This window comes from Enoplosus armatus, chromosome 4, assembly GCF_043641665.1.
Source record: "Enoplosus armatus isolate fEnoArm2 chromosome 4, fEnoArm2.hap1, whole genome shotgun sequence".
Classification (NCBI taxonomy): Eukaryota; Metazoa; Chordata; class Actinopteri; order Centrarchiformes; family Enoplosidae; genus Enoplosus; species Enoplosus armatus.
The window spans coordinates 5,258,695-5,269,186 of record NC_092183.1 but is presented as its reverse complement, the minus strand read 5'-3'; the positions used below and the strand labels follow the sequence as shown (position 1 = coordinate 5,269,186).

Below are 10,492 nucleotides of genomic sequence, written 5' to 3'. Positions count from 1 at the left end.
TTAACTACTTTCCATCCCTGCATTTTGAAGATTATTAATAGGCCTAACAAAGTCATACAATGTAAGGTTTTATACAAATACATATAAGTAATATTACTAGATGTATTTGGCGTTTTTATTGTTAATATGAAATAAAATGACTGGGTTGGGGATCATTTCTTGGGGTTGTGTGGGAGGGATACATGTCTCCATTGACAGCTTACTGTATCTAACACTGTTTGAGTTGTCCTGCTGCAGTAAACAGGTCTCTTATCTAATAGTGGACCATTCTTTCAAAGCTGGTTTCTCTATTAGACTAGTCATGCAGTACTTAAATCCTTTTTGTGCAACCCACTTTCATTTCTTTTCATACACAATGCAGTGCGCTCTGATCCTCTCCATCATTCTACCCACTGACATTATATAACATTAAATCAGATCATACCTAAAAAGAACTCAATACCTGTTTTGTATGCCTGTGTTCAATGACTTTAACAACACTATATTTCATGCAGTCACATATGAGGTGTACGTAGTTGCTTTTGGAAAATGAACAGATTATCTCTGAATAATCTTTATTTTCATTTGATTGGGTATTCAACAAGTTTTATTTTACCCAAACACATGTCGTTCAGAGGAATATTCTCTCATGGCTCTTTTTAAAAATAATATCCTTTCATGCATTCATCCTTTCGTTCATCTGTCGATTAAAAAGGTCCACAGGGCTTTGACAAGACTCCTTCCATCTTTTCTGGCATAAAAGTAAAGCGATTACAGTTCTTTTTTAGTTTTTTTTTTTTTTACACAATTTACACAAAAACACTTTTCAAGCTTTTGCCTTTTCTGAATGTGCCAATTCTGCCCCCGTGATTTACTGTAAGCGCAGGGAATATTTCTTTCACTGCCGTATACAAGTCTTCAAAATCCTGGTTCACTGTGATGTCCTAGAGAGAGTGATACACAGAGAAGCGAGTAAATACTTTTAAAAAGGAGAAGATTTGCAGAAAGTCTCGTAGAGGTGGAAAATGTGTGAGTTACCGAAAGGTCTAATGCCTCCATGGCTGAATCTGGGTTTTCCTGTATAGACTTGAGGATCCCATAGCACCCAGCACTCTGGATGGGGTTCCTACCCATCTGGCCAAAGACAAATATTAGAAATGTAAGAATATGGCACAGACTGTGGCTTTACTGTGTTTTTTGTTATGCATCTGATGAAATAAGTTGTTAATGCTATTATGGCATTTTAAAATAGATTCCCACCCCTTGCACTGTCTCAAAACAATCCTTCTATTGGATGTAACCATTTGTAAAGGAATAGTTCAGCATTTTGGCAAATACACTTTTTGGCTCTCTGGCAGAGTCAGATGAAAAGACCAATGCCACTCCGTTGAATATAAGGTTACATCCAGCAGTGGTTTAGCTTAGCTTATCACAAAGATGTGCTGGTAGGTGGATTTTTGAACTTAATCAGGCTAGATGTTTCCCCTTGTTTACAGTCTTTATGCTAAGCTAAGCTAAATGGCTGCTAGCGGTACCTTCATGTTTACAGACATGACAACGGTATTAATCTTTTCATCTAACCTCTGGATAGTAAGCATATTTCACAAAGCAAATAAGTGTATTTTCCCCAACTATTCCTTTAAGAACTGACCAGCAGCTCAGGATAAAAGTTAGCCATTCTAGGCTACTTATCAAATTAACCAAACAGATTGTTTTTTCTTTTTAAAGTAGACTAGATGCAGAAGAAAAACATAAAACAGATGAAAACAGTTTCAGTAATTACCTGCCATTAATGCAGATGCAAATTAGATTACGTCTTTGAACTTTGAAATGTTTAACTAACTTATCTATAATCACATTGTTATATCTTGAACTGCCTAAATAACATTTAGCTGTTCGTAGTAAGTTTCAAACTCTATTTCTATTCCTTATGAGATCAATCTGAAATGCTCAGGCTGTAACTCAGTTTTAGTATAAGTCTTCACCATAACTTCTTTTCACTCACTAACTTGATTCAGGCAGTTAAGATGAGTCCCTGAGAACTCTGCTTGGGCGTGTTGACATTAAAACAAAGTACAGTGATCCATTTACTTATCCCATTTTATCCACTGATGCCCCCCATTGCTTTTGAAGCTAGAACCAATCTCTTTTCAACAGCTTACATTCAGGGATTTGATTGTCTTGTTTACTTTGAGGCCCATGGCAAGGCGGATGGCTCCTTCAGGGGGTATTCGGTTGTTACTGTGGCGAGAAACAAACGCAGAAAACAAACAAAAAAAATGTGTGTTGGAGTGTGAGGGGAAGCAATCATAAAGTGTTATTTTTTAAATGGCATTATTCATCCATGTTGCACAAATGTCTGGAAATTTGTGAGGCAAGCTTTGTTTTGCTTGAGAGGATAAATGAGAGGCAGAAGAAAACTGAATTACTTGAACTTTGTTTATAGCAGCAGTCTCGCTTTAAGAAAAAAAGATTGAAGATTTATTTGGTAAAATTATATAAAATCTGGTAGAGCAATTTGACCCCATAATGAGTCCCATAAAGGATATTTTGTATTAGTTTTGCATCACAAGGCAAAACATGTTAATTGCTCTCAGTAGTGATTCATGAAAGAATGATCTAAACTAAAGTTGCAACCTCTGCCCCTTTTAACTCAGTTACTGTAGGATAATCTGATGATCAGATAACAAATGTCCATACCTCACATTCAACTCCTCCAAAACGGCGTTCTCTCTCAGAGCCTGTCCTAAAGCGATGGCTCCTTCTTTACCAAAGCCGTTAAATGACAAATCCACAGTTCTAAGGAAAATGTTTCCCTAAAGAAAACGGAAAAGAGAAAAGGTCTTTGGTAAAGTAAGATTTCAAATGCAATAACAAGTAAAACTTAATCAAGTTCTCTAACAAGATTAACCGAGGAACAAAGAAGCACCTTCATTTAAATTGAGAGAGCAGCAGCATAGATCCTGAAGTAGGCTAATAAGCCTCTCAGGACCTGATCAATCAAACCTGTCAGTGCAGCTTTACTGATCAGGGTCCCCTTGACCATCTTGGTCATTAAGATACGGAAGGAAAAACTGCTTCTACGCGGTCTCTCCTGCTGTGAGATGCTTAATGAACACCTGACCAGGGGGCTGTTTCACAAAACAGGATAAGCGAGTTAGCCAGCTTATGATATGCAGTATCTTCCTCTAGTAGCAATCATTAATCTGCATTACTGAATCATATTATTTAACCTAATATATTTGTTTACAAATTCAAAACAGTATAACCAGGATATTTCATGATCTTGTTTTTACAGTCACTTTACTAACTTTCTAATGCTGGTTCTAGAAATCCAGCTACTTTTGTCAGGAGCTGTTTTCAGGGTTTGGTCCATGCCCCTTAGTCCCAATTATGAACTGGATTTTGTGGCCTTTAAAGAAGAATGGAGGCTGTTGTAGCAGCATATTAATGCCCATAGTTTTAGTACGAGATTCTTAGCCACATGCTACACATGCTTTTGGCCATGCACTATATGACTGATAGATGAAACTTGTGTGCTATTCAATCCGACATGAGCAATGTTTTAAATTTAACTTTTCTTTATTTGATGGCTTCATATGATGTGAGCAAAAAATGGCCCTGGTCTAACAATTCACTGTATTACCTGTAGATCTAGATAAAGGTTCTATATAAATAAAGTTTATTATTATTATTGTATTAAAACAAGGATTTCCAGGTGTATTACCCCGAGGCCATTGGCCAACATCACAGCTCCTCTTCCTCGAATGCAGTTCCAGGACAGACTTAGTGATTGCAACCCTGTGTTCTCTGAGAGAGAGTTTCCCAGGTTTTGCCCTACGAACAGGGAAAAAAATAAAGATTAGCTCAAAAAAGCTTAAAAAAAAAATTCTGTTATTTAATTGTAAAACCAAGAAAATGTTTAAATTACAAAATCTTCTTCAAAACTAATATAACTTCATTGTTATCACTCAGTTTGTAGAGTTTGGGACAGTCTCCTGAATAATGGAAATCTTAATTTGGAAAATTATTCCCATCCAGCCTGGTGTGGGAAAACAATCTCAAATATTTGAGATATTTTAGTGGTAAGAAAGCACAGTCAGAAGTACTTATTAAAACACTCAATTCTACACTCTTTGGGAGCCACTCTTCTCACCTCCAGTAGGTTCCACTGAGATGATGTGATTATGTGTTTCATGGCCTAAAAGCACTAGTGAGTGAGAGCTGTAGAGGCAGAGATGGAAAGAGAAAGCTCCCCCATCATCATCTCACCCTCTTTATCACAAGGATAAGAAAGTGCATGACACTCAGTGGTTCATAATCATAGAAAAAGACGCTCTTACTGTGCTTGGCTGAAAAAGCAATAACACCATAGCATGAATGTCAGAGTGTTTGATTGGTATCCTTTCTCTCAGGGACCTACTATATGGAAGAGTGCGCTCAAAACAAATGAGGATGTTCTTTGATATTTCAGCAGTGGAGAAAATAGAATTGAATATGTGGGGATGAATCATAGCCACACACATGGAAATGAGACATGGTGGTGTCCCCTTTCCCAAAGACAGATTTATTTTCAATTACCCACATCAGATGCTCAGTGCAACCTGGTCTGCCATTCTTCCACAAGGCGCCTGTCACAAAGCTCATCCACATCATAATTGAAAGACGTTTTAATGAAGGCGAAATGTTCTTGACCTTTGAATGCCACAGTCTGCTGCTCAGAGAAGAGGCTGCACCATTACGCCAAACTCTTACTGGTTTTATGAGAATGGTTTTCCAAAAATCTAATAATGGATACCGGTAATAAAAGTATACAGTGTAAATCTGTAATATCAAAATGCGAGCCATGGGTGCCGTTTCATTCTTAGAAAGGTTAAGGGCTCACAGAATATATGAGACCTTTTAATGTGTATAAACAATTGCTATGCTACCTGCACGCTCTCCTAGAGCGTTGTGGCTGAGGTCGAGGTGCTGTAGCTTGGTGTTGGTGATCAGTGCTGGGCCGAGGTGTTCGGCGGACCGGTCTGCAAAATGGTTTCCTGACAGATTGAGGCTCACCAGGGTGATGTTCTCCTTAAGCATACCAGCTATGGCTCTGGCCCCATAATCCCCGAGATTGTTGTCGGATAGGTCCACCTCTGGGATTGACACACAAATACACAGGTAAAAGGCTGATTCCCATCACAGAAGGGCCCAAAGAGATGCAGTACAATAGAGTTTTCAACAATTCAAAAGGTGTTTTATACTGTTATGCTGTAGTTGTTGTTATATAATATCTGTACATATTAGTTAAATGTTTATGTTTACCCTGTTGAGCCTGTTGTCTTTGTCAATTTCTGTATATGTGCATTGAGAGCAACGAAAAACAGTATGCAAGGCCCTTATGTGAGGAGGGCCCACAAAGATACTAGAATGAATAGCCGTGGATGTGGGGAGGGACCCACAGAGAATGCCTGAAGGTCCACAATACCTGCTGTTTTTGGACATGCTAGCGACATGGCTCTATTGATGGTAACGTTGGTCTCAACAACTATTGGTGAGATTGCCATAAAATTCGGTAAAGACATTCACGCCCCCCCCCCTCCCAGGATCAACGCCATCGTCTGGTCAAAATTTTAATTTGTCCAATCCTCCATCAGCCTCAGCTGTCTTTAGTGCTAATTAGCAAACGTTAGCATGCTAATACACTAAACTAAGATGGTGAATAATATAAACATTATATTAATGAAACATTAAATATTACATATTAGCATGCTGACATTAGGATTTAGCTTAAAGCGCTGTCGCTAGCGTGGCTTTAGTCCTTTTATATTATTGATGTTTTTAGTTTACATCAGCAACTAACCTGTTATACTGTATATACATAAATTTGGATTACCCCTGAAAGTTGAATAGTGGTGCATGATAAAGGATGTTAAAAATAACGTCAAGCCAAAGAGCATGCATGACTCACAGGAGTCATTCTCCACAGATCCCCCCTGTAGGTTCCTGAACTGCACATAGGACTGACATTTAACAAATATTAAACAGGAAGCCCAGATGTTCAGTCGCGTGATGTGGCATATAATTGGGGTGAGAGGCGTATGAGTGGGAGTGGGGGTGGCACTTTTGCTAGAATAAGGTGAGATAGAGTAAGGGAAAAGGAAGAGAATATGTGTGCATGCTTAGTGCCCAGTAAAACCACCTGTAATGTAACAATTTTCCTTTAACATCTCGGCTATAGCAGCTCCGCCCATTCCTTCCATCCAATTATTTCGCAGGTTCAGCCTCAGTATTGAAGTGTTGGTTACCAGGGGAACCGCCAGTGCTTTGGTGCCCTGCAAACACACAACCAACCCCCCCATAAAGTGAAATTCTTCTGTTTGTTCACTGCAGTATATTTTCTTATCTGTATTCCAGTTAAAAGACTAGATGTACTGATGCAGGTGGGCAGAGAGAGAGAGAGAGAGAGAGAGGAATATTAAACCTGTGTGAGACAAATGAAGCAGAAGGGAGCTCTGTGGAGGCGTGGGTCAGAAATGAAGCTCGCAGAACATGAAAATTATAGTTTCTAGCACGGCTAATGAGAAAGTTGAGTACATGAAGCCTTATGTTAACTTGATCTTAAAAAAAGAGAGCAGAAACAGCCCCATCAGAGGCTATAGTATGTTTAAATGTACGTTTAAATATCTTTCTGTAAGATTTCTATCAGTCTGCAAGACATTCAATAAATAACCTTTTAGATACACTTAGTTATTTTACTTCTACTCTCTGTGATTGACAGGTGAAGACTTATTCAAAATCCAATTAAATCTGTATGAATGACGCCGAAACCTCGGGAAATGGCTTGTTAAGGAATGGATTTACTTTTATTAACTTTCATTTACTACCTTATGAACCAGTGGAAGCCTGTAAAACTGTCAAGCTGTGTTGCTAGGAGCTCCAGGCAATGCATTTTTACATTTGCAGAGGATGTACTCTTCCCTCAGTCAGAAATGTACAACCACAGAGAAATTTTACATTGACAGCTAATTGTTATTTACTTGTGGGCTAAATGAGGTTGAATAGGGTTGAAGGTAAAAAAGAATACTAGATATGCATCTTCAATTTTTTCCCCTGTTTGGTCTAAACCTGCCAAAAGCATTTGATTATGTCTTTGTAGATCTGTATATGGAGATATGTTGGGCTATATGAGAGCTAAAACATGTAGAAACAATATTGACCTAGTGTCTAATGCTCCAAATAATAAAGCTACTTTCACTTGGGTTAAATGATGAAAAGCATTTGCTGTCATTAAGAAAATTTCCCCAGAAGAAAATTAAAATTTTGATCTGCATAATGAGCTCTCTCAGAGTATAAATCAATACCAGCAGCCTCCCTTCTCTTCGAAGAGTTGAAGGACTCTCCACTGGAATGTATGCTGGTAGATCTATGTAATGGACTACACTTATGCAATTCCATATGTAAAGTATGCTGCAAAGACACATTCATGATCTATTTCCTGGGAAAAGACCTATAATTCCTCGAAGCTCAGCTGCTAACACAGTGCTCCCCAGACTTTATCATGATCTGTGCAGTCCCCCTGGAGGTGAATGTGACTTTGAATTAATGAGTCATTCGCTGAACAAAGGTCTGGGCTGATCTGAAATAGCGTTGGAGAGACAAAGAATTTCAAACATTTTACGTCTTCTTACAAGGAGGCAGGTTCAATTTGAGTACCTTCCCCTTGGTGAAACTGATCTGATGAGCGAGACAGGTGAAGAAAAAGGAAAAGATCCTCTTACATGCTATGAAGCTGAGACAGACAGTGTCAGGAACTGTATGAAAATTATGCAGGTGGGGTGGGGGGAGTTATTCATATTTTCTTTGGCACCTCCCCTTGACAAAAAAAAAAAAAACACCCTCCCCCATACCTTATATTTGCAATAACTGATTTTTTTTGCCACTTGGGGGCAGCAGAAACACGCTGTGAACACAGCATTGACATATCATGACCTTAATGATGTTGAACTTGTTAGCAAACAGTTGTTTATTTACTCATGCAGCAGTTACAGAGCAGCATTATCACTCCATCTTGTGAAGGGCTCATTGTGTGGATGGAATATAATCAAAAATGTAAAATGCAAGTCTTCTTCAAAAATGATCCACACTGTGAAAAAATGTAATTCAGTTTATTCTACATGGCAATATGTATTTAAAATCAACGCGTTGGGACCAAAATAGGTCTTCATCAGGGTCATAGTCAGCAGTAGCTTCCGCACCCACATTGTGTTACACTAATGAGTTGAGTGGGAGGATGGTTCTCTATTAATGTGCAAGCCTGTTGGTCAAAAATGAGGAAACCCTCCCCAAATTCTTGCCCCACTTCCCCTCTAATAATTTTTATAGAGTCCTTAACTTCTGATTAAAATACCTGAGGGCCCAGCCCACGATGCATCAAGGACAGCTCGCTATTTTGCATGTGCCGCAGGAAGTAAGAGACAGGTACCACCTGTAACGTTTCACACGCCTCCATGTAGCACGTCTGCCCCGTCGGGTCATATGCTTCCTCCTCATCTGCAACATGAACAAAGACGCTAGCTGAACTGTCTGCCTGAGTTGCTCGCTATCAATACCTCTTTGAAAACGGAGAGATGTGGCACTTTCCCCTGGAGGAGGACCTTTTGAGTGTGATATTGAAAACTCCTAGTGTGGCTGATTCGCCCTGTCAGGGGAGCTCATTCATACCAGTTGGTTTTTCACTTCTGGAGAAAAGTTAGCCTGACACAAAGACTGAGATGAAATCATTAACATGCAGGACAGGGCTCCACATGAGTGGGCAGGTGCATGTAGGAGTTTCTGTTTTGTTTTTTTTGTTTTTTTCTGAAATCATAAAGATTGAAAAGATGCAAAGGCAGAAGGGAAAAGATTAACAGACGGTGCGACATGAGGGCTTTGCCTTATCAATGCATGTTCTGATCAAGATCAAGTTAACACTCACTGTCAAAATACTTTGTACTGTTGGAGCCTAGTATATAATATCATTTCAGACAGAAAATAACAGCATGAAATGGTTAATTTCAAATATATGACTCAGCAGGTTCCCCACTTTTCTACAACATCCACCCTTTATCATAAAATCTAATAACCTTCCCTCCCTATTTATCTCCCTTTTTCTATCCAAAATCAAATTTCTCTATACCTCCGAGCTCCAAATCTGTGTCGTAGTCCTCATCAGAGATCACACACTCCTCTCCTCCCAGCTCCTCCTCCTCATTCTCCTCCTCCTCTTCCTCTTCACCCTCTCTTTCACCTCCGTCTAGCATGTTCCCGTCAGGGCTTGAGCGTAGGTCCTTTGGCCCACGCACGTCGACCTCTGTCCCGCTCACTCTTTGCTGGGTGGAGAATGACAAATGAAGACATCGTGACTCCTCAAAGGTGGCTGCTGCTGGCAGCCTGAGTGAGGAGATTTGATGGATTTGCTGCCAGGAGAATAAATCTGATACCTACACTTTGGACTACTGAGTCCATCAATGTGAATGGACCATTTTAACTTGTCTCTTTAAGCTTGTATCCCTCTGTCCTTCTAGTCTTTGTAACTACTTCCCTTCCCTCCTACTCCTTTCTTCCCACCTCCCTTTAACATCGTGAACCAGAGGCTGTTTTAGCCGTCTTTCACTCCCTTTATTTTTAGGCCTATGGCTTATTCACTACACGTCTCAGTCAGCCATGCCATATATTGTTATTTTCAGGACTAAATAGACTCCTCAGAAGTACCATTATTTGGCACGTGAGTAGTACTGCACATGTTCTAGGACCCTTTTTGTGTGGTCCAAAGGTATTTGAAATGCACTTCTGTCATACTATATTTCTCACACTTATCACGGAGCATGCAGCACTGTGATTAGACTACATAAAAGTGTAATTAAAACAGACTTTCAGGGTGAGACTCTGTTAAATTAATTCATGCGAGTACACAGGTCAAAAGAGCGATCCATAAAAAAGGAAATAGCTGGTCTTTAGCCTTTATTTTTGAGCCTGTATTTCCTTGCCCTGGGCAAGGAAAGTGCTCAGACGTGTCTAGAGATGGAGTTGTTATTAAGACCTCCTTTTCTGAAGCCTAATATATTCTTGCAGGTCTATAACGTGCTTTGAATTCTCACCGAAAGTCCCCCTCTTGTGTCTTTAATCACAGGCTTCATAGAAATCTGTCTCTGACCAGTCCTAGAAGTCTCCACTAGCCTACCTGAGTATTCACACTTCCATTGCTAAAGAGTTTGTAGACTTGGCTGGATGTTCAGCTTCCTACCTCCCCCAGCTGCAGCTTCTCACTTTCTGTGTCTGCGTCATCGTCTTCCAGCACAGAAGGCAGCAGCGTCTCCTTGGCCAACTTCCTCCCATGAACCATGACTTCGACACTGAGTAATGGCGATATTGATACTGAGATATATTTTTCTACCTTTATCACTTTTGAATATAGCTTTTTTTTTTCTTTGCTTGTTTGTTTTTAGACTCAACGTGGTGTTAAAACATTTGTGCTGCGAGTGAAATCACT

At 39.6% G+C, this 10,492-nt stretch overlaps 1 protein-coding gene across 1 annotated transcript; it reads right to left on the bottom strand.

Moving 5' to 3' along the window:
- Window positions 1-679: 679 nt before the first annotated feature.
- lrrc74b (leucine rich repeat containing 74B) lies at window positions 680-10,345 on the bottom strand. Its single transcript, XM_070905099.1, has 10 exons — window positions 10,247-10,345; window positions 9,140-9,332; window positions 8,372-8,514; window positions 6,164-6,296; window positions 4,911-5,117; window positions 3,707-3,816; window positions 2,680-2,795; window positions 2,142-2,220; window positions 1,018-1,113; window positions 680-923 (listed from the first exon to the last, which is right to left on the bottom strand). The coding sequence occupies exons 1-10, from the start codon at window positions 10,343-10,345 to the stop codon at window positions 789-791; spliced, it is 1,311 nt and encodes a 436-aa protein (XP_070761200.1). The 3' UTR covers window positions 680-788.
- Window positions 10,346-10,492: the final 147 nt, after the last annotated feature.